The 24,282-nt window shown below is 42.0% G+C and overlaps 1 protein-coding gene across 1 annotated transcript in view; it reads right to left on the reverse strand.

Moving 5' to 3' along the window:
- PLEK (pleckstrin) overlaps positions 1-14,750 on the reverse strand; it is a 42,087-nt gene extending 27,337 nt beyond the window's left edge. Inside the window, exon 1 of the mRNA XM_054984367.1 lies at positions 14,594-14,750. Within this exon, the coding sequence (XP_054840342.1) occupies positions 14,594-14,653 (60 nt within the window). The 5' untranslated portion in view covers positions 14,654-14,750. The remainder of the gene's footprint in view (positions 1-14,593) is intronic.
- Between the last annotated feature and the right edge of the window lie 9,532 nt (positions 14,751-24,282).

Raw genomic sequence — 24,282 nt, forward strand, 5'->3', positions numbered from 1 at the left:
CTGGCACCTTAACTCTCGAGGTGGCTGCCAGCCCGGCCCTGACTGCCTCTCAGTATAAGCAGCAGAAATATGTGTACCCATTGGATATCTGAATTTGAGGGCGTTCAGACAAAACCTGTTCGGGTTCTGGGATGCAGAAAAAAAATAGAATAACCAGTTTGGTGTAGCGGTAGAATGTTGGACTAGAATCTGGGTGTTGCAGGTTTGAATCTTGGGCCATCATGCACACTTTCAGCCCAACCTACCTCACAGGATTGTTGTGGGAATAAAACAGAGGCAAGGAGAATTATGTAAACCACCCTTGTTCCTCAATGGGGAGAAATGCAGGGTATAAATGAAGTAATTTTTTTTTAAAAAGATAGGACTCCTAAAGGCTTGGGCGCTGGTTAAAGTAACTGACTGCATTTGGAAGGTAATCTGTGTCATGTAGATAGGAAAGATGTTTAGGATAGATTACACAAAGAAGGGACAGAGAGGGATTAAGTTGCAGCAGGGTTCAGAACCATTTTCAATGGTGCCCCCAGGGTTAGACTTTGGGGCAGAAGTTCAAGGTCTTCTAAGCGAATGGATTCACCAGGGAGGCTCCATCCAGACACAGCTGCAGCTTCCGTAACAAAATATTAATTGCCATCTAAGGAACTGTTAAGCCCAGAGTCTATAATGACATAACTGTACCACTGCCTGTTTTCAGTAGCAGGATATGCTTCTGAACATATACAGAGTGCTTTCCGCTCCCCACTGAGTACCCACAACTGCAGCCACATATTGACGATTATGGATCTGGGTTTCTAAAGCAAACTGCATGGTTTCTCACGGGTTAGCCCCTGACACCTCTTCTCTCGTGAACTAAGAACCGGAGAAAGGAAACCACAAGCTGCTGTCCCCATGATCATGTTTCATATGTGTCCACACCCTTCGTGGGAGGATAACGACCACACATTTCCTTTCAGTGAGTGACATGACCTTTAACATGAATTCTTTATATTAGTGACTTAGAACTTACGTATACTATGAATTGGGGATGGTTGAATGCCCACTGGTTTGGCTGACAGTATATCCACTAGTTACACACAGGAAGCAATTTTTTACGCCAATTGTTTCAGCTGTTTGCAGGCAGCCTGAGTCTGTTCATTGTGTTACTTTTTACATATTCAACAATACACAGTACAGTGCAATCAACAGAGTTTCACTAGGGTTACCAACTTCAAGGCGGGGACCTGAGATTCTCCTGGAAGTACATCTGATTTCCAGACTAGAGATCAGTTCCCCTGGAAGAAATAGCCGCTTCGGAGGGCTGACTCTATGGCATCACATCTCTGCTGAGCTCCCCCCCAACCCCCCTCCCCCAGGCATTGCCCCCCCAAACCCTCCAGAAATTTCTCAAGGCAGAGTTGGTAACACTAGCAGTGCAATCCTATGCAGAGTTACTCCAGTCTAAGACAATTGGAGTCAATGGGCTTAGACTGGAGTAACTCTCCATAGGACTGCACTCTAAATTTCACAAATGTACAACCCAATGGGGGGGGCACCTTTCCACTCTTCCCCCTCTCTCACAGACTTGCTGCCACAGCACTCAAATCATATAAATGGGGAGCAAATTCTTCAGCTAGTGATGTTTCTGACAACTCTGTTCCCTTAATCCAGGCCAGTGTTTTATAGACTGCCCTAGTCCACTTCAGGACAGGGAGAAAGGAAGTTGGTTGTTGTGGGTTTTCCGGGCTGTATTGCCGTGGTCTTGGCATTGTAGTTCCTGACGTTTCGCCAGCAGCTGTGGCTGGCATCTTCAGAGGTGTAGCACCAAAAGACAGAGATCTCTCAGTGTCACAGAAAGGAAGTTGTTGGCACTGTAGCTCTAAAAAGAGGAAAACCCCCAATTTGTTAACCTGTGCTCTTGGTTAAAATTATGCTGCCTTCTTATTCTGATACCTAATGTTAAGGACTCAAAAATGATAAACATTGTATTTTTTAAAGTCTTGCTGCTTGGTGTTCGTTTGCCCATGTTACTGACGTTTATTTCAAACATTTATCAGAGACTTACAGAATGCACAATTCCCCTTTCTTATCATTTAATTGCCTGACCTAATCATCAGTGGCCCTAGGTAGAATCACTTTATCTAATGCACAGATGGAAAAGCCCCTATAAAGCAAGGAAATGACCCCTCCCAGGGAATTAAACCCCACCATCACAGCTATTGCACAGCATAGGCAGGTAAACAGAGCCCCTGCCTCTCTTCTATTTTGCAGTTACACATTCAGACAACCCAAGACTGATGTAATGTTGTGAACACACAGAGTTAATGGATCAAACTCTTAACATTACAGTGGACAGAGTATACGGTAGATATTTTAGTTCTTAAATTATTAACAGAGTCAAGAGTAGAAAATTTAATTATTTTAGCCAAATGTTTAGTTCAAGCCATGAGAATTCGGGCACTCTACAAGAAAGCAGCCCTTTTGCAGTTTATGTATTAATTTTCTCTGGCCTAAATTCTTCCTTTCTTCCTCATATTCCCCGTCATGTTTGATAATATTACTAAGTCAAGATCTATTAAATCAGAGGAACAGAGTAAGTAAGAAAGAAAGAACACACACAGTTAACAGCAACATGGGCTGGAGGATCTTTCTCTGTTTTGGTATTCCTTGAGAGAGGATTTCATAATTTTACAAAGTTTCTTTGACTTAGGTACTACTCAGTGTTCCCGCTAATGTGAGCACGTGAGCAATCGCTCACAGATTCTGACTCCTCTGCTCAGAGCTTCTCAGCTGTAGCTCACAGATTCTAACTCTCAGGTGGCCCCGCCCTCCCACTCAGCCAGCATCTGCAGGTGGGCCCTATAGAGATGGAGCAGGGATGGAGCCTCATCCCACTTCTCTCCTCCCTTCCTGGCTGTGGCTGGTTTGGCCCCCTGGGTAGTGCCAGAGAGCACCTCCAGCCACTAGCTGGGGAACAGAGCAGAGCTGAGTGATCGGGTCTGGCCTGACCTACGCAGCCTGAAATCGCTAGGATCCCCTCAGCCCCAGAGAGCAGAGGAGAGGAGGTAGCACCTCAGCCACCACCATGGGGAAGGCATCATTTAACTTGGCCTTGGTGCAGAAGGAGGCTGAAGAAGTAAGCATTGATTCACAAAAGCTCATCTTGAAATAAATGTGCTAGTCTTTAAGGTGTCATTGTGTGTCTGCTTTATTTTGTAGCAACACACTAATACAACTACCCCTTTGTAATCAGCATGGACATAGCCATTTTTATACAGAAGTATACTCTGATTTTTGTGGCCCTTTCACCTAATGGCTTTTATTGTGAAATTGTTTTGATTGTAATCAAAACAATTTGAGTGTAATTTTTTTAAAAGGGAGGTGCACTCAAAACTTTAAGTTGTTGTTTTGGCTCACAAAGTAGATTTTTAGCTCACAGCACTGCAAAGCTTAGAGGGAACTACTGCCAAATGTTAACACTTTACAGCTAATAATGGAGTGCAATGATATTGCAACTGGATGCTTTTAGGTGGGTAGCCATGTTAGTCTGCAGTAGAATAGCAGGATTTGAGTCCAGGGGCAGCTTATAGACCAAAAGATTTTGAGGGTGTAAGCTTTCAAGAGACAGAGTTCCTTTCTTCAGATAACTGGATGCCATTTTCCATATTAACAGGGCTTTTTTTCTGGGAAAAGAGGTGGTGGAACTCAGTTGGTTGCCCTCAGAGAAAATGGTCACATGGCTGGTGGCCCCACCCCCTGATCTCCAGACAGAGGGGAGTTTAGATTGCCCTCCGTGCCACTGTCTGGAGATCAGGGGGCGGGGCCACCAGCTCCCCTCTGTCTGGAGATCAGGGGGCGGGGCCACCAGCCATGTGACCATTTTCAAGAGGTTCCGGAACTCCTTTCCCCCGCGTTCCAGCTGAAAAAAAGCCCTGTATATTAACGTTTGCCTTGAAATCTCTTAATGATTACTTCAAAGATTCTAACTTCTAATTCCATAGGTTTTATTCACTCGTCTGAAAGAGACATATGCTCCAACTCGAAAAGAGATATTTACAGGGCAATCCTAAGCAGAGTTACTCCAGTCTACAGCCATTGATTTCAGTGGGCTTAGACAGGAGTAACTCTTCTTAGGTTTGCACTGTTAGTCAGAGAGACTCCATCCTGACTAAGGAGTGACTGGTTGAAGGACAAAGTATTCTCTTGAATTCATAGGCAGTTCTACAGTGCAAGCCTATGCAGTTACTTCAGTCTAAGCCAACTGAAATCAGTGGACTTAGAGCGAAGTAATGTTGATTTTTCAAATTATTTTTAAAAACTCTAATAAATCTCCGTAAGTCAATCATCCCTGTTCAGTTGTCATTTCACCTATATAAAATGCTCCCTATGTTGAAATCCAAAGTGATATCTTCTGTGATAATCTCAGTTTATATTTGTTCCAGATTCTCAAGATGGATCTCCTAATATAATGATTTTTGAAATCTATGTTGACCTTTACTTTATCATACCACAAATAAGTATGCCATCCAAATCTCAGGTCATGACCTTCCAAAGTCAGCCTCTCATTTCTCAGAAGAATCCATTCCTTCATCCACATTAGACATAAGGCAGCGAAATACAGCTTCAAGTCCAGTAAACCTAGACCGCCTCTCACCTTCACATCTTGTACATTTTTTAACTCTTGTTTTTTTACCCTTACTATATAAATGTTAAAATATCCTTTTGCCACTGTTTAAATGGTGCTTCTGAAGGTATTGTTTGGAACAAAAATAACAACCTAGGTAAAACATTCATCTTGATAACTGATATTCTCCCCAACAAGGACAACTGTACTTTATCCCATCATAGCATACCTTTTTAATTTCTTTCCATGACTTAACAGTTATTTTGAAATAGGATACAATTCATCCCCATCAGCATGATACCTAAATATTTTACCTTTTTTTCAACCTTCAAATCTGTTACTTTCATCAATTCTTCCTGGTTTTTAGTATCCATATTTTTTGTTCACATTTTTGTTTTCTGTTCATTTATTTTGAAACCTACCAGAGTACCAAACTCTGTCAACTTCTCCATCAATATTTCAATTCCCTCTAGTGGATCTTCCAGGATTAAAACTTACAGTGCAATCCTATGGAGAGTTACTCCGGTCTAAGCCCATTGAAGTCAATGGCCTTAGACTGGAGTAACTCTCCATAGGATTGCACTGTAAATCATCTGTGAAGGTTGTTCATTTGTATGACTCTTTTTTAGTTTTTATGCCTCTAATCCTTTCTCCTGTCTAATGTCTGTATTCAAAACTTCCAAAACCAAAATAAAAAGAAGCGGTGACAACGGACATCCTTGCCATGTTCCTTTTTGAATCTCACATGGTTTAGTTAATTCTCCATTAACAATAATTTTAGCATTCTGTGAAGTGTAGATTGATTTCACCCATTTTATAAAATTCTCCCCAAAACTCATCTTTTCCAAAACTTCAAACAGGAAAAACCCAGTTCATATTGTCAAAGGCCTTCTCCACATCCAAGAAAATTAGATCTGCTTGTTTTTCATTGTGTTTATCCAAGTATTCCATTATATCTGATACAGTTCTAACATTGTCTTTCAACTGTCTTTTGGGTGAGAAACCACTTTGATCTTCATGAATAAAATCTTTGACTACTTAAGTCTTTCTGCTAAAATAGTGGTAAATAGTTTGTAGTCATTCAACAATGATATAGGTCTATAATACTTTGCTAGTGTCAGATCTTGCCCTTCTTTGTGTATCAATGTCATTTTAGCAACTTTCCAAGTTTTTGGCATCTTTCCTCCCAATAAAATCGAATTCATTGTATTTTGCAGAGGTACTAAGATCTCATCTTCAAAGCATTTATAATATTGGCTTGATAGTCTATCAAGACCTGGTGACTTCCCAGTTTTCATCTTTTTAATTGCTTCCTCCAGTTCTTGAATCATTATTGGGCCATTCATCACCTCTTGTTGTTCGTCCGTAATTTGGGGTAGCTTCTGTTTTGTTAAGTAATCATTCAGTTTCTTTGAAGAAATATCCTGTCTTCTGTACAAAGTTGAATAATACTTAAAAAATGTCTCTTGGATGGCCCCATTTTCTTGCAATTTTAAAATCATTTTTTTCTCTCTCTTTTCTCAGTTTATACTCCAATCACCTTCCCGGTTTATTAGCAATTTGAAATTTCTCTGTTTAGCATAATTATTTTTTTCTATAAATCCCTTATTGTTAACATTGATAGCTGTTGTTGCAAGCACTTTATCTCTTTTTGCCCCTTGACATTTGCAGCACATTTTAAAATTCTCCCTCCTTTTTAAAATTTCACACAATATACTTTGCATATTTTTTGTTTTTTTCTTCAGTTCCAAATGATGATGTATTGAAGTAGCCTCTTATAAATGCTTTGCTTGCATCCCAAAGGATTCTCAAATCTGTACCCTTATTCAAATCTAATTCAAAAAATTATTTCAGCCTTTTTTTTGCAATCCTATACAATTGCCTCTTTCTGTAATAAAGATTCATTTAATTGCCACCTAAATGTATTAGATTAACCTGTTCTATAACTTATGCTTACAGGATTATGGTCTGAAAAAGACTTTGGCAATATCTCCACTTTAACAATTTTGATCACAAAGTTTTTCAATACCCAGGCCATATCTATATGTGTCTCTCAGAGTAGAATGTATATTATCTTGAGACCCCTTTTTTGTCTCCAAACATCCACCAAACCCATATTATCAATCATGTCAAAACAAATCTTTGGTAATTTACCTTGAGTATCCTTTGTGTTTTTTCAGAACATCGATCTATTAGTGGAGAAACTATACCATTCCAATCACCCATCAAACAACAGTTTTCATAGGACAGATCCACCAATTTTTCCAAAAGATATTTGTAGAACATCTACTTTTCCTCATTTGGTCCATAGATTCCCACCAGCAAAATTCTGCTCCCATTTAATGTTACCCCCCCACACACACACAAATCTATCACGATTGTCAGATATTACAGGTTCTGGTTTCAATGCTGGTTTTAGGTACAATACCACCCTGTTTTTCTTTTTATCATTCAAAGAGACAAATCCTGCCCAAATTTTGTAATACAAATACTTGATGTCTTTTTTTCTGATATGAATTTCTTGTAAGCAAATGATATCAGCTCTCAATTTTTTTCAAATAATGAAATATTTTTCATCATTTTTGAGGAGCATTTGCCCTATTTATATTCCACATTATACAGCTGTAATCCATAATTGGGCTTTTGACAGTGAATTCATCCTGAATCTCTGTTGTTTGAAAGTAAAAATCACTCCTTCCAACTTGTCCTATCTAAATGGGATTTTCTTCTGTTTCAGTTTTTCAGTTAAAAATGCATGTCTCTTTGTTTCCTCGGAATTCTGAATCGTATCTCCTTTAAAATGATAACCCCAACTTCTTGTAACTCTGTTGTAGATTGAGATCTCTTATAGACTTTTTGACAAAATGCACCCTTTCAGTAGCTTTCAGAAATTCTATATACTTTATTCAATTCCATGGCAACTCTTGGAGTGTCCAACTGGAGCAATTCTGCCAAGGTCTCTACCATCCTATGTAGAATATCTTCATCTTGTGTCTCCATAACACCTTGTAGTCTCAGAGCACATTCTTTCTCCCTTAGTTCCAGTAAAGCTGAGATCTTGATGTTTCTCCAACTCTCTATCAAATACTGCTGTTCTGCTGTTCAGGGTCTTCACTTGATTGTTCAACTTCTTTAAATCCTCAGAGTTTTTTTTAAACAGCTCCTTCAATATTTTTAATTTGTTCAGTTAAATCTGCTTTGAATTTCCTAAAATTGTCTTCCGTTTTCCTTTCAAACGAATCTCATTTATCATCTAATTGATCAAAGAGTTTTTGCATCAAATATGTGGATGTGGATGTGTCTATTGAAGCTGAGAGCTTCCTTGTACTTTGAGACATTTTCTGCAAGATAGCTCTGTTTCTCTATAAATAATCTGGGAAACATTTTTGGTTTTGGTTGTTGTGGGTTTTGCGGGCTGTATTGCCGTGGTCTTGGCATTGTAGTTCCTGACATTTCGCCAGCAGCTGTGGCTGGCATCTTCAGAGGTGTCTTTTGGTGCTACACCTCTGATGCTTTGGTGCTACACCTCCTTTGGTGCTACACCTTTTGGTGCTACACCTCTGAAGATGCCAGCCACAGCTGCTGGTGAAACATCAGGAACTACAATGCCAAGACCACGGCAATACAGCCCGGAAAACCCACAACCATCGTTCTCCAGCCGTGAAAGCCTTCGACTATACTTTTAGGCTTTGTTTACATTTCAGTCCTGACTTTCAAGGCCACCTCTTACCCTTAGCTCCTTCTTCACTGTTTTATTTATTCAGTTCAGCAAAAACACTTTCTCTCAATACAAATTCATAAATTGCAGAGATAAACAAATAATAGATTTTTGGTTCCTCTTTATCTGTTGAATCTTTCTTTCCTTATATGTAGTTTAAGAGCTTTCTGCTAATAATGTATCATTAATCTTCTTATCTCAATTAAAAAGACAGGGGGAAAGAAAAAGTCCAGGAAAGCAGTGTATTATCTTACCACACAATAAATAGCTGTGTTGCAGAGTTAATTCTTTGAAGTCCTTAGATTTAAGATCCTTTGAACTTCAATCGTAGCTGTGAGTAGATAACAACAACAGCAACCACAACATTTGATTTATATACCACCCTTCAGGATAATTTAACAGATACTCAGAGTGTTTTACAAAGTATGTTATTATTATCCCCACAACAATCACCCTGTGGAGTGGGTGGGGCTGAGAGAGCTCCTAGAAACTGTGACTGACCCAAGGACACCCAGTTGGCTTCAAGTGGGAAATCAAACTTGGTTCTCCAGATTAGAGTCCTCCCGCTCTTAACCACTACACCAAACTGGTTCACAGTTTCCTGTCTCCGACAGTCCAATTTCCAGTCACCACCCAGTTCAAAGCTGGGCAGTAAAACCTTCAGCAGAGTAATCAAATGGAGAACAAGTGGTTAAACTCATGATCCCTCCTTATCCAGAGAAATTTTTTGGCTGGAGTAGAATCTCCAGCCATTAATCAAAGCTACATTGTCTCTACCAGTATGGAAAGCTTCAGGCTGCCATGCCCTCAAGTTATGTGTCACGCTTCTTCAGAAGTAAATGCTACTTAACTCATTGTCATTTCTAAGCATAGTGGACCAGGCTGGTTGAGAAGGGAATCTTATGTGCAGAAGATATCTAAATATCAGATATGGAGGAGTGAGATACTTGTCACTTGACTATTCTCAAGGATGAATTGAGAACCAAGGTTAAAGAAATCCAAATCACAGGGCCAAATATTAAAATTACTAAATGCGAAACATAGACATATATTAATGTAATGATTTCAAGAAATGGGTGCATGTGTCTTTAAATGCTTGGTTTGAGCTAGGTGAAGAGTGGGGGTGAGAGAGGGAAGAGTGAGTGATGTGACTGGTTGATGACTGAGAGTGTGGGTGGAGTGAATGCAGTTTGAGACTGACAGTAGAGGGAGAAAAGTTGGTAGTCAGAAGAAAGCAGGCTGGCTGTGTGCTGCCTGAATATGTTGAAGTGTTTATGAGAGAAATATAACCTGTGTGGAACCTGAACTGAGCATGTTTGTGAAAGGACACTCAGTCAGGGAAAGAGAGGCCAGCTGTGTGCTGCCTGAGCAGGTTTAATATTTCTGTGAATAAGAGAAAGAGAGGCTAGCTGTGTGCTGCCTGAGGAGTTTTCTGTGAGAGAAATATAGAGCCTAGAGAAAGAGGCTAACTGTGTGTGAAGCCTTATAAGAGATCTGTGTGAATGAGTTTAAATGAAGTAACATTAAGAACTAAGAACTACTTTTATGAAACCAATACGCTTCTTGAAAAATAAACATTTATTTTGTTTTGTTATATCCCAGAGTAGCTGTCAGTGTTATATCGCATTCCTATCCTCAGGGCCACATAGAACCACGAAGGAGCCTGACGCTTAGGAACGTTACCAAAGGGAAAACTTAATTAAAACATATTGGAATATAATATTCCTGGTGGCAGCTAACTACCCAGAGGGTGTAAGGGGAAGATTAAAAGAAAAATCTACCCCCCCCAAAAGTAAAGGTCATAACAATTAATATACAACAAAATATATGCATTTATTACAGAATAATTCAAAAACTATTATAGGCCCAAATACAGCTTTGATATAGATTAAAATTTTACAAAAAACTTAAACCAGAACCTTTTGCGACCCTGACCCTGCTGTATTTGCTCCATAGAACAATTATGGTGCATTTTCTAGGTAACTCAGGGCCAAACTATATGTGACGAATGACATAAGTTGGACACTTGTCAGCTTCCCTCAAGTTTTGATGGGAAATGTAGGCAGCTTGGCAGAATATTGGACAAGTGACAGCTGAAAAGTCCATTGGACAGCAGTTGGAGAGCCAAGCTGCAAGACCAGGATGCCTACGTTTCCCATCAAAACTTGAGGGAAGCTGACAAGTGTCCAACCTGTGTTATTCATCACTTGTAGCTTGGCTCTAACTCTAGTATATTTTCATACCACATTTTTCTTCAAGGATTTCAAGATGGCATACACAGTTCTCCCTTCCTCCATTTTGTCTTAATAACCCTTTATGAAGCAGATTCACAGATTCTGGGGAATACAGGTTGTTCCAGGGTCTGCAACCTGTGACCTGTGTAATGGTCATATGTGAGTTTTGGGTTGTCCTCAGATCCCACACACATAACTCCCAATTCAGATTGTGAGAGTGATACTCGCGGAGAAGGGGTTTTCAGCCTTCCTCTGTGCCATTTTTTAAATCTCCAATGGTCCTATGCGCATTGGGCCCACTGGGGAAACCTACATTCCCAGGATCCATTCAGGATCCATTCAGAACAGGAAAATGGTATCAGCGAAACAGTGTTGCCAAGCTCCAGGTGAGGCCTGGAGTTGTCCCAGAATTACAGCTGATCTCTGGACTACGAAGATCAGTTCCTTTGGAAAAAATGGCTGCTTTGAAGGGGGGACACTACGTTATACCATAGATCTAGATCAATCCCTCCCACATTGCCCCCTACACAGACAACACCCCCAAATCTCCAGGGATTTCTAAGGCCAAAGATGGCAACCCTAGGGGGAAGGCTGAAGCCCCTTCCCCGTGCCTGCCACGGTTGGGCTTTGAATCAGGTGGGAATGGAGGTGAACCCAGAACTCACATGCGGCTGATATCCAGGAGGGCCCAGGCTGTGGGTGAATCAGTATAATTTAAACTTGTCTCCCAGGATGTTTCATAGTGGGGGGATGGGGAGGAACGATTTGAATATCCAACACTCTCTCAACCACACTATGCTTCCATCCTTCCTCCCAGATTTCTAAAATAGAATCTCTGCAACTTTCGGCAGCAAGCAAATTGACAATATTGCAGCATTTCCCTCTAGGTATTTGGATTCCACTGTTTGTTGTTGCACGAATTGCACTTGAGATACGGCAAATTCTTCCACTGGATCAAACAGCAAAACTAAAAAAAGAACGTCTCTGGATGATCTTGCTAGGTGAATAATGCTATTTTTTTTCTGCAAAAAATAACAGCCTCCCTGCAACTTCCCCTATTTCTTACTTCTCTTTTTCCTTTGAGTCTGCAATGACTTCCTTCAACGCCTGAACGTTCAGGATTGCATGGCCAATGTTCTGCTGAAGGGGCAGTCACGCCGTCACCTCAGTTTATTGTTGTGAACATGCATGCAACTTGCCCACCCCCAACAAAATACTTCTTTTGTGGCAATTGTCTTACAAGCAGAAGAGAGGCATATTTTGGTTCCTCTCATGCCACGTTCGGTCTCTGTTGTGGTATGGGCACTTCCTGAATACCATATAAACATCTTCTTACTTGCATTGATTTCACTTGTCTTCTTTTTTTTTTTTAGTTACCCTGGTTCTCACGAAGGCAGGTGATCTGCTTTAATTTGAATTTGGTTAACCGGTCTCATAAGCACCATGATCCAGAACCCTGAACTTCCCATTCTGTGAGAATAAAACTTTCCATGCCTATATGGGGATTTTTCATTTCATACAATGACATCCCGAACAGAATCATATTCTTCTAAACCCAATGACTTCAGCAGACTTAGAAAGGCATAGCGTTGCATGAGATAGTACTGCTAGAAATGTAGACCCCCCCCAATACCAGAAAATTGGGGGAAAGGATTCCCCCCTAGGAAATCCCCCTCCCCATTTTTCCAATAGAAAAACTGGAAATTTTGTAGAGCACTGAAATAAACTATGAAGTATTTTCTTTTGTAAAAAATGAAATGCTTTTATAAGGCAAGGTTTTATTGTGAAATATGAACACTTAGGGGGCCCAGGAAACTCACAGGGGATCCTATTATTTTAGCCCCCCTCCAGCTGCCTGCTCTCTAACCAGCCAACCTGTCTGCAGAGCCACCGCCTTCCACTGAGAGCCAAACTACAAGTGACGCCTTACACAGGTTGGACACTTGTCAGCTTCCCTCAAGTTTTGATGGGAAATGTAGGCGCCCTGGTTTTACAGCTTGGCTCTCCATTACAGCTGCAAGATCAGGATGCCTACATTTCCCATCAAAACTTGAGGGAAGCCGACTAGTGTCCAACCTGTGTAAGACGTCACTTGTAGTTTGGCTCTGAGAGGGTCACATTTTTTCTGAAGAATTCCCCTTGCCTTAACCCAGCCCTATTCTCTGAGTTTCTGTCCACTGGAGGGGGCAGGTTCAGAATTAGATATATGATCACTCCTGCATATGCCGTAGACATATAAAACATTCTTTCAAACATGTATTGAATGTTTAAATGTGACTAATTTCGTCCACAATTAATATGCTATAATGTGTATGATAATACATATTGAAATGCTCCATATTTTCACTATGATAAAGTTTAACGCAACATTAAAATGTGTTCCTAGCCCAACTGTGACTGTATGAGATTACATCTGTGCAGATAATGCATTTTCTTTCCTTTCCTTTAAGAAAGGGTGTTATCTGCACAGAAATAGTCTCATTAAAAAAAAATCTGTTTTTTCCGTTTTCAACTTTAATTTTTTCCTGCCTCTCAGATGGCAAAGATTAAGACACATAAGGAAAGGTAGTAGAGGGTGCAACAGTTCATATAACTCTCTTTCTTTCTTTAGTATTAGGTATACTCACAATTTTGCTTGCCGAAAACAAAGGCATTTATACTTTGAAATTTCATAGATATGCCAAATAGTACAACTGTATACACTAACTGATGTGTTTTATGTTGTCAAAGCAGTATAATAAATTTAGGATTTTAATTTCTCAACATTTTTCCATGTCTTTACAATTAAAAAAAATGTACACCAAGTAATTTCCTGTTAGAAAAGATAATTCACATAGGAAATGTCCAGTCACAGCAAGACTCTTTTCCTTATTCGACTCCACCTTGCTCTCCTCAGAATTTTCCACACCTTCGAATACAGCAGAAACCAAAGTGTGAACAAGACCTTGTAACCTCTCCCCAATCTGGGGAATCAATAGAGTTGCCAATAATTACTGAAAAATTACCCTAATTACAGTAATTACTGAAAAATCTTTCCACTTTCCAACTGCTTGCTGTCAGGAATAAGGTACATCCATTTCTTCCCCCACAACATCCTATCACAGGGAACACAGAGGCACACAGATTAAATCCAATCTTGTATAATCCTGGGGATAACCGTTTGTGTCAATGAAAGTTAGGGTCTCTTACTGTTCTTTCTGCTTATTTTTAACTGAGTCATCAAAGGCTATCAATTACTAACAGCGAATCTTAAATAAAGTTACTCCAGTCTAAGCCCATTCATGTTAAGGGGCTTAGACGGGAGTAACTCTGTTTAGGAGTGCGCTGTAAGAGGACTAACTTTGCCTCCTCATTGCCTAGAGTTGTTCTTGATGTAGCTGTTTTCCTCACAGTAGCTTGGATCCTTCTTCAGGAGTGGGAGTGATTTTCTTTGATTACTTCCCACTCTATTCCCAGGGCTCGCTGAACCCTACAGGGCAGGATTTCAGGGTGCATGGCAGGCTACAGTAGCAATAGGGGAATAGCAAAAAAAAATCCCTCCCTGCTTGTAGAAGTAGCTTCCACAAGCCAAAAACTTAGGTGGGACCCAAACCAGTATCTTCTGGCAGAAGGGAGCCAGGGAGCATCAAACTGGAGTTAAAATTGTAATCATGCATAATAGAAAATCTCGTGGGGATCTTTTGAGGGAGGGTAATTTCCAAAGGAAAAAATGATGAATATTAACTTACTTAATACCAAGTGGTTACACAAGTAGGCTTAGATTTTTTTGCAGTTCTGAATTATTGTATGCTCCGAATAAATGCGGCTCCATGTTTTTGAAGCATTCTAAAGCATTCCATTGACTTCTAGTTATACCCTTCTAAGTCCACAAACATAGAAAAGCTGAGGATTGCACTGTAAGGTAGCTCTGTATAAAGACCTCATTCCCAGTGGCTGAGGTGTGCAGCTTTTGACTGCCCAAGCTCAAGTGAACTGAGGATGCAAGGCAGTTTAAGTAAATAGTGATTTCCCCTGGAATTCTTGGCCACAGCACTCCACACATACCTTCTTTACAAGGTACCCTTCTCGTATGCGCCTGGGTTCTGTTTCTGGTTCTTGATCCATCTTTGTTTGTCCTGTCAAGTCCGACACGGCCAGCAGTTCAAACACTTCTGATGGTGTCAGGGGTTTGCATACTGCCTGGCTTCAGCTGTCACTTTCATAAGTTTCCCCGCTTGGTAATCACATGAAAGCATACCCAACTTCCCCTTCCGGAAGAAGGAAATGCAGAGCCAGATGTATACACTAGGTTAAGCACTTTGCTGTTCTGAGCCCACAGGATAAGGCAAGCAACAAACTAAAGTAAATAATCATTGCTTGTTCTGGGAGCGAGTGTGTGTAAAAAACAGGATTTTCTTGATAAATGAGTTAAGAAATGGATATTAAAACACGATTTAAGAAATGATCCTATGGAGTCGCAGCTTTCTGAAAAAGAATTTCTAAACAAAATCCGAAGAAATGACAAAGTAATCTGATGAGCGGTAATAAACATGCCACTGCTCGGTTATTCTACGGAGCACCGTATTTATTTATTTATTTATTTTATTTATTGATGGCCTGCCTTTCTCACTGAGATTCAAGATGGATTACACAGTGTAAGAGTAGTACAGTCAGTATCAAGGACAATTTCATAAACAATGCCTTAGGGTAAATAAATGCAAGTTTACAAAGACGTAGCATGAGCAAGAATCCAATACAGAGTTGATGAAATGCTGAAACAGAACATAAGCAATTCTAGGGCTGACATAGGAGCACATATTTAAAGCAACATAATGGGTGAAGTCTATGGTCCCTAACTCATTAGTGGAGCATCTGACACCCCTCCCTACAATACAAAAGCCTTTTTGAATAATTTGGTTTTGCATCGTTTGCAGAAAGCCAGAAGAGTGGGGGCTCTCCTGATCTCCTCAGGCAGGCTGTTCCACAAGGTAGGGGCCACCACAGAGAAAGCCCATGTACAGGCTACCGTTGATTTTGCCCATGTGCAGGATGGCACCTGCAGGAGACCCTGTTCAGATGAGTGAAGTTGCTATGGAGGAGCATAGGGAGGGAGAAGGTCCCATAGGTATGGCTGATCAAGGCTGTGAAGAGCTTTGTATGTGATAACCAATACCTTGAACTGAGCACAGTAACTGTTAGGTAGCCAATGGAGTGACTGCAGAATGGGGGTGATGCTCATACTCCTGCTTGCTCCTGATAACAATCGTGCCACAGCATTTTGCATCAATTGGAGTCTTCTAGTTAACTTAGGTGGGAGACCCGTGTATAGTGCATTACAATAGTCAAGTCTTGATGTTACCATGGCATGGATCCAGGTGGCCAGGTCGGCCATGTCGAGGTAAGAACCCATCTTCCAGGCTACTATGAGGTTGTAAAAAGCGTTTTTTGGAGCTGCCTTAACTTGTTTTTCTAGTAGTAGCATTGCATCCAGTATAACTCCTAGGCTCTTAACCGAGTCTGCAAGGGTCAAACAAACTTCATCGAAAGTGGGGAGTACAATGTCCTTTAAGTTCTCTCCCTTCCCAACAAGCATCACTTCTGTCTTGTCTGGGTTCAATTTCAACTTGTTCATTTTCAGCCATTTCACCACAGCTGTCACGCAGTGGTCCAAGGTTTCTACTGCATCCTGGGGGGACCAGGAGAGCGAAATATAGAGCTGGGTATCATCTGCATATTAGTGACATCCAACTCCATAGCTGCGAATGAGTTCTCCTAAAGGCTTTACATAGGCACATCCTTTGACGCCCATTTATGCTTCTATATACCTCAACAGGATGGCATGGTCTACTGTGTCAAAGGCTGCCAATAGATCCAGGAAGAGCAATAAGGAGGCATAGCCTTTGTCTATATTCAGATGGAGATCATCCACTAACGCGACTAGTGCTATCTCTGTCCCATGCCCTGGTCTGAATCCAGCCAACAAAATGAAAACACAAGAGTAGGGTAGAATGCAAATAAATAAATTCACAATAAAGTCAAGCCAATATATTGAAGTACAAAACTCTCAACATAATCAAGAATCCAGGAGGATTATATAAATCAATAATCATACATGAAGGATCATTCAATACAGATATAAATATATAAATCACACAATAATCATGGTGCAAGACAATACAGAAAGGAAGGCATCCAATAGGTAAGCTCCCAACCAATTGATGGGACAGTCCAATATTGTTTATTAATAATTATCTCCAGGGCTTTTTTCTGGGAAAAGAGGTGGTGGAACTCAGTGGGTTGTCCTTGGAGAAAATGGTCACATGGCTGATGGCCCCGCCCCCTGATCTCCAGACAGAGGGGAGTTTAGATCGCCCTCTGCGCCGCTCAGCTGCGCGGAGGGCGATCTAAACTCCCCTCTGTCTGGAGATCAGGGGGCGGGGCCACCAGCCATGTGACCATTTTCAAGAGGTTCCAGAACTCCGTTCCCCTGCGTTCCCCCTGAAAAAAAGTCCTGATTATCTCAATTCTATTTCAGGTGAAGCCAGTGAAGGTGGAGTGCAAACCGCAGAGCCCACAATGCCCAACACGCAGTGCCAGCTTGAATCCGCCTAAGGTACAGTTTTACATGGCTGCCATATTCTTGAAAGAACTGCAGTGTATCCATTCTCAAACAAACTCTCAGGAGCAAGGTGGAGGGGCTGAGGATTGCATCCCCCAGACCATCAGAATCAGGGTTAAGTTTGGAGTTTGGAATTAGAGAATGCTCTCTAATTTTTACTGCCCACAACTCATCCCCTCTAGCCAAGCTGGGAAATTCCATAAGTAAAGTTGCTAGCAGGTCTGGAGAAAAATGTCCTGCCCTTTTAATAGAAACTTAATGTATGAAAATGGAAAGCTGACGCTTTTCTCAGGGCATGGAGGTATATCATATCTGTGTGCCCAGGGCCATAAAAGGTGCGGTGAGTGTGTGTCTGTGTCTGTGCTGTCATCTTTTTTTGCTGCAAATAAACAGGCAGAGGCCACCAAGTGCACCTATATTTACGTGCATGACTTATAGCAACCCCAAGGGGCTTTCCCGATGAGCAGGGCCACCTTTAGCACTGTTTAATTCACAGGCCAACTCAGTTTACAGAGGCAATCTTTCTGCCAAAACATAACAGCCTGCTCAACTTTCTCTCCATGCCCACCCATGCCTTTTTAAATTGCTAGCTTTGCCCCACCCATCGAGATTGCCGTCTCCCATGAGAACTTTGCCCGACCCTCCCAGGCGGTGGGGGTCCTCTTCCCACCCTCACAGCTGAGAATCCTGGCTGGCAAACACTCCCCCCCCCCTCCACTGAGCAGAGGGAAGGGAAAGTTTCTCTCTACTCCCACTCCCATATCTACAATATAGAGGATCGAACTAGTTACCTACCTTACAGAGGGTGTTGTAAGAATTGCAACATCATATATGGGAAGGGTTTTAGACACGCTAAAGCAGAGCTTACTTGTGAGCTACTAGTAACTTGCAGGTTGCTGTTTAATAGCTTGTGCATCCCCTAGAAGATCCTGGAAAAGTTCTACTTCAGACTTCCCCCCCTAAGCTTTCATTTCACAGGATTTTTCAAAGTGGGCTTAGCTGATATCTTCATTCCTGGTGTTCCTATGATACCGCCAGCATCCACACGCAGCCAACCCACCTGATCCCATGGTGTGCATCACATCAGAGATTTTTTAAAGCATAATCTGTTTAATTCCACTGCAAGATTAATTCCATTACAGTTACATCATGAAACTGGGGCATTATGAAGAATAATTGACAAAAGACTAAAGCTGATTAAGCTGGTTGGGAGGGGCTGCTTTTGTGTTATTTTAAAAACTCGTAGTTTTGTATAGCCAACAGGCTGTACTTCACCATTTTCAAATGCAAGCCGCCAGCACAACTATGGATTTCTGATCATGTGGTCCACTACTGAAAAAATCTTAAAGGCCTCTGTCCCTAAGACTACGGTCTGTCAAAACTGTGACAGGCTCAGGATACAGGCATAGATCCAGAGGAGTTAGCCGTGTTAGTCTGTAGTAGCAAAATCAAAAAGAGTCCAAAAAGAGACCTTTAAGACTAACCAATTTTATTGTAGCATAAGCTTCAGGTGTGGTTCTTTAATTGGAAATGGCTCTCCTTGTAAAGAAAGTTTGATGTTCCCTGATCAACAGGCACTATATGATAACCAAGGCTGACCCTGCTTAGCTTCTGAGATCTGACGAGATCAGGCTCACCTGCGCTATCCAGGTCAGGGCACATACATACATACATAACTGCATTACAAAAATAACAATGCTTGCAAAAATCCTAATTCTGTTATGTTGCATTTTAAAGACTCACACCAGCTCTTATCTTGTTCAATGATAAAAGTGCCCTCTTCTGGTACTTGAAGCAATGTGACACAAGGATTTCTTTCATGTAGTGTACTGTTAGAATGGCCTAATCTGTGCAAAAGCCACTTTAAGATTATTTTAATGTATATCCCATATCCTAAGCCCGGCATAGACCTGGAAACTCAGAGCAGATTCAGCCGAGTTCGTTTCCCACCGCAGATGCTTCCCCCCTCCTTCATTCCATTATGAAAATCTACCGCTATCCTGAGCTCATCAATGGCTTAATGTGTACTCAGATTAGTGTTGCATGTTCACAGACTCACAGAGTTGGAAGGCGCCACACAGACCTTTTAGTCCAACCCCCCTGCCCAATGCAGGATGAGCCTAAAGCATCCCTGACAAATATTCATCCGGCCTCTTCTTGAAAACTGCCGGTGAAGGGGAGCTCAGCACCTCCCTAGGCAGCTGATTCCACCTTTGAACTACTCTGACCATAAAAAAGTTTTTCCTAATATCCTGCAGGTAATTTTCTGCATGTCGTTTAAGCCTGTTGCTTCAAGTCCTACCCTCTGCTGCCAACTGGAACAGCTCCCTGCCCTCCTCCAAATGACAGCCTTTCAAATATTTAAAGAGCGCAATCATGTCCCCCCTCAATCTCCTCTTCTCCAAACTAAACATTCCCAAGGCCCTCAGCCTTTCCTCGTAGGGCTCAGTCTCCAGACCCCTGATCATTCTTGTCGCTCTCCTCTGCACCCTCTCGATTTTGTCCACATCCTTTTTTGAAGTGAGGCCTCCAGAACTGCACACAATACTCCAGGTGTGGCCTGACCAGAGCAGTATAGAAAGGGACTGTGACCTCCTGCGATTTCGATGCAATGGCCCTTTTGATACAACCCAAGACTGAGTTTGCCTTTTTTGCCACCGCATCACACTGACTGCTCATATTTAGTTTACAGTCCGCTCTTACCCCAAGATCTCTTTCACATACACTACTACCCAGAAGTGTATCCTCCATCCTGTATTTGTGCTTCACATTTTTGTGGCCCAGATGTAATACTGTGCACTTATCTATCTTGAATTGCATCCTGTTCACAACTGCCCACTTCTCCAGAGTATTCAGGTCATGTTGAATTTTAACTCTATCTTCTTAGGTGTTTGCCACTCCTCCCAATTTGGTATCATCAGCAAATTGAATGAGTAGCCCATTTACCCCTTCATCCAGATCATTGATGAAAATATTGAAAAGTACTGGGCCGAGAACTGAGCCCTGCGTCACCCCACTGGATATTTCTCGCCAATCTGTTGAAACGCCATTGACCACCACTCTTTGGGTGCGGTCCACTAACCAGTTCCCTATCCACCAAACTGTCCTATAGTCCAGTCCGCAGTCTTCCAGTTTACCCATTAGAATGTCATGGGGAACCTTATCAAAAGCTTTACTGAAATCCAGGTTAATCACATCAACGGAGTTCCCATGAACTCCAGGGGAAAGCATTCTGCCCTACTTCTGTGCCTTCCATAGTAGCTGCATATCAGCTGGTGAACTGTTTCACTGCATGGAGATAAAGCTCATCCCTTGCTAACGTGGACATGATCTGACTAATACCCTGCAGGGTTCCATCCATGATACCTTTACTTTATCACTTCTTGTCACTCCTCTTATTTGCACAGGTATCAATTGTACGACTGCCATGCCTTGTTAAAAATTGGCTACCCTAGTTTGGGGGAGGGGGAATTAATTCAGCAAGTCTGCAAACTGGCTGTGCAGTGAGCTCAATCATTTTAGCATATATTATGATATGCATTGTAAGATGCGTGTGTGTGTGTGTCAGCCTTTAGTAAGAACATTTGTTGAGCGAATTTGTCCTGAACAACGGAATGCTGATGTTTCATAAAGGACTGACCAGCCAATCATGGCTGGGTTCAGCTTATCTACATGAAGCTGCCAATCACGAAGATATGAAATTGCTGAATATTATCTACTCAGATAGGCAATAGATCTTCAGGATCTCGGGCAGGGGGGGGCAGTTCACATCACTTTCTGGAGATGGCGGGGATTGAACCGGGGATTTTCTGCACACTAGGCAGATGCTCTACCACTGCGCCACAGCCTCCTCCATGGCTGAACATGAAGGAAGCTTCATACTTCTGGATTTGTTTAGCTTTCTGCAATGCAAGCAGTTATCTTTCTAGATGTTTCTTTCCTTCATATCTGGTCTGCTAACTGACAAAGGGGGTTTGACTCTTAAAAGCTTATAGCCTAGATATCTTGTTGGTCTTTTAAGGTGCTACTGGACTTGAATCTTACTGTCCTACTACAGTCCAACACAGCTACCCAATATGAACATATAGCACCTGTTTTGAAATAATTTTCCATTGTGGAAAAAGTGGGGTATAAATGAAGCAAATCATAACTATAGCTGAAGATGGGGGGACAGATAGAGTAGGTTGGTTAAGGAGTGGGGAGGAGAGAAGGAAGCAGGGAAAGGGGAGGGGTTGCCAGGATGGAGAAAGAGGAAATAAGGGGGGGGGGAAACAAGTTGCCCCCCAAGATCTTGTGGATCCTCGCTTGTATTATATATGTCTCTGTAATTGCCTCTCAGTTTCTTGGATATAAGTATCTGAGAGTACCATGAAGAGAACACATCAGTAGAGATTATACAACATGTACTCCAGACTCTGATATAAGGTTACCCATTTCAGCCTGAAAAGGGACACGTTCATAGTCACAATGTTGCAGATACCCCCTTCACAGCAGACAGAAGTGCTGGCAATCAGGCCGAGACTTCAAACATACAAATATGCTCGATCTCTTTCTTCAGAGGGTGATCCATGGAAGAGACAAGACACATTTTCCTGTGTGTAAGCCTTTTCATTACCAGAATGTTTGTCTTCTGGGGGAGTTTTGAACAAAAGAGGGTTAACAAAAATGTATGGAGTAGGCCCGAAGTGAAGAAATAAATCTTTGATTCATGAACTCTGGGAAGATCCAGGTGTTCGGCGTGGCCTCTCCTCTTTACAGGTTCTGAGATGCAGTTTTTCCTCACAGCAGCAGGAAATGACCCATAACCGTTGTCTGGGAAAGGCCCAGGCCAGAAGATGGCGGCTCTTCTGCTAACTGCTATCTTCTCAGAGAGTCCTTCTTCCACAGAGAGATGCTCGTGTCCTCAGGAAAATCACTTCAGCTCCCTCTTCTGTTTTCTGGAGTTCACCCCACATTTTGCCTGTACTGTTGCCAGGCAACCACTCCCCCACCCTTTCTCCAAAAAATCACCTCAGACCGGAGAGAAATGTTTCTACACCAGAACAGCTATGCAGGGAAAAACAGAAGGCAAACCTTCTGGTAATGAAAAGGCTTGCACACAAGAAAATGTGCCATGTCTCTTCCGTAAATCGCCCTCTGAAGAAAGAGACCGAGCCTATTTATCTGTTTGACGTCTCGGCCTGCTTGCCTGTACTTCTGCCTGCTTTTCAAAAGAAAGGATTATTGAGGGTTTGCGTTCCGATGCCCCGAAGGACCTTCGAACATCCCCTTGGATGTCTTGTCCAAACGCAATTAGGGCTAAGGTTGCCAAATCCAGGATGAGAAGTTCCTGGAGATTTGGAAGTGGCGACTGGGGTGGGTGGGGCTTGGGGATGGGAGGGACCTCAGCCGGATATAATGCCATAGAGTTCACCTTCCAAAGCAGCCATTTTCTTCATCTCTGTCATCTAGAGCTCAACTGTAATTCTGGGTGATCTCTAGGACCCACCTGGAGACTGGCAACTCTGGCTTGGACTGTGATGACTTGGGGTGCGTGACTTCTGTCCCTATGTTGTCCCCCCCCTCGTGCTATTTCCATGGACCTGCCAGATTTTGCATTTTCAACAAAATAGTATCAGTTCACACTACTATCCCACTACAGGGTCACCTTGTAAGGGTCAACCAAACCATGTCACAAAGGCAGAGATGAGGCTGGTAGTGAGTAGTGACTAGAGACAGGGCTTTTTCAGTGCTTGCCTTTGGTATGCTTCCCCTCTTGAGGCTTGTCTGGCACCTACTTTACTATCTTTTAGGCACCCATATCTTTTACCCAGGCTTTTAATTCAGGGTTTTATCTTTCCAGCTTTTTAATGGTCTGTTTCTGGTCTGAACTCTGGCAGTATGGATATTTTAATGCTTTTTGCATCCTGGGCTTGTTTCAGTGGCTTGTGGTTTTTTATATCATTAACATATTGCTTGCTTGTTTGTTTGTAGTTCACCTTTCTCAATGAGACTCAAGACGGATTACGCAGTGTAAATCAATACAATCAACAGCTAGAACATTTAATAAGTCATTCAATAATAATAAGTCATTTGCAGAGATTTGAAAATAAGCAGAGAACTGAAACAATGTTGATACTGAGCATAACAACAACAATAACAACAACATTCGATTTATATACCACCCTTCAGGACAACTTAATGCCCATTCAGAGCAGTTTACAAAGTATGCCATTATTAACCCCACAACAAAACACACTGTGAGGTGGGTGGGGCAGAAAGAGCTCTAGAGAACTGTGACTAGCCCAAGGTCACCCAGCTGGCTTCAAGTGGAGGAGCAGGGAATCAAACCCAGCTCTCCAGATTAGAGTCCTGCACTCTTAACCACTACACCAAACTGGCTCTCACAACTAAACCTCACATATATATGGCAGGAGTGGGATTCAAACCAGCAGAGTGCTGATTTGCAGTCCAACCAATTAACCACTATGCTACAGCAGCTCTGCTGGATCAAATCAGTGTTCCATCTAGTCTAGCATCCTGTTTCACACAGTGGCCAACCAGTCACCCTAGAGGGCCAATTAATCGGGCATAGCAACTGAGGCCTCCACCTGAGGTTTCCTCCTAGATCCGGCATTTAGAAGCTAACTTCCTCTGAAAATAGAGATTTCCTGCAGTCACCTGGGTGAGTGATGGATTTACCCTCCATGAAAATAAAATCAATGCATCCTGCACATTTAAATAGTTCTGCTTAAGATTGCTATGGTTTAGGCCTGTATACCTTCCAACCACCATGCTGAATAAGGTTTTCCAGCTGTGAATTGTTGTTTGCTTGCTGAGCAGGCAACACAAAGAACCTTGCTGGGCGGTGTTCGGCCACTGCAGACCAGGAGTTGCTATCATATCATAAGCCACTTACTTTGGGCTCTGCAGAATTGCCTAAGGAATTGTACTAAGTGCCGTGTGGAACCACAGGCCCCAGAGCCTGGCAGCAGCCCTGGAACCTGAAGCAGTAGATCCCTACCGCACCACTCCCAGAAACCTTACCTGAGCAGGCAGCAAGAAAGGTACCATTGTATATGGAAAAATGTTTTAAATGTTTTAATTATTTATTCATGATGTTTTTATTGTTTTAAATTCTATGTTGTAAATTGTT

This window comes from Eublepharis macularius, chromosome 1 (genome assembly GCF_028583425.1).
Source record: "Eublepharis macularius isolate TG4126 chromosome 1, MPM_Emac_v1.0, whole genome shotgun sequence".
Taxonomy (NCBI): domain Eukaryota; kingdom Metazoa; phylum Chordata; class Lepidosauria; order Squamata; family Eublepharidae; genus Eublepharis; species Eublepharis macularius.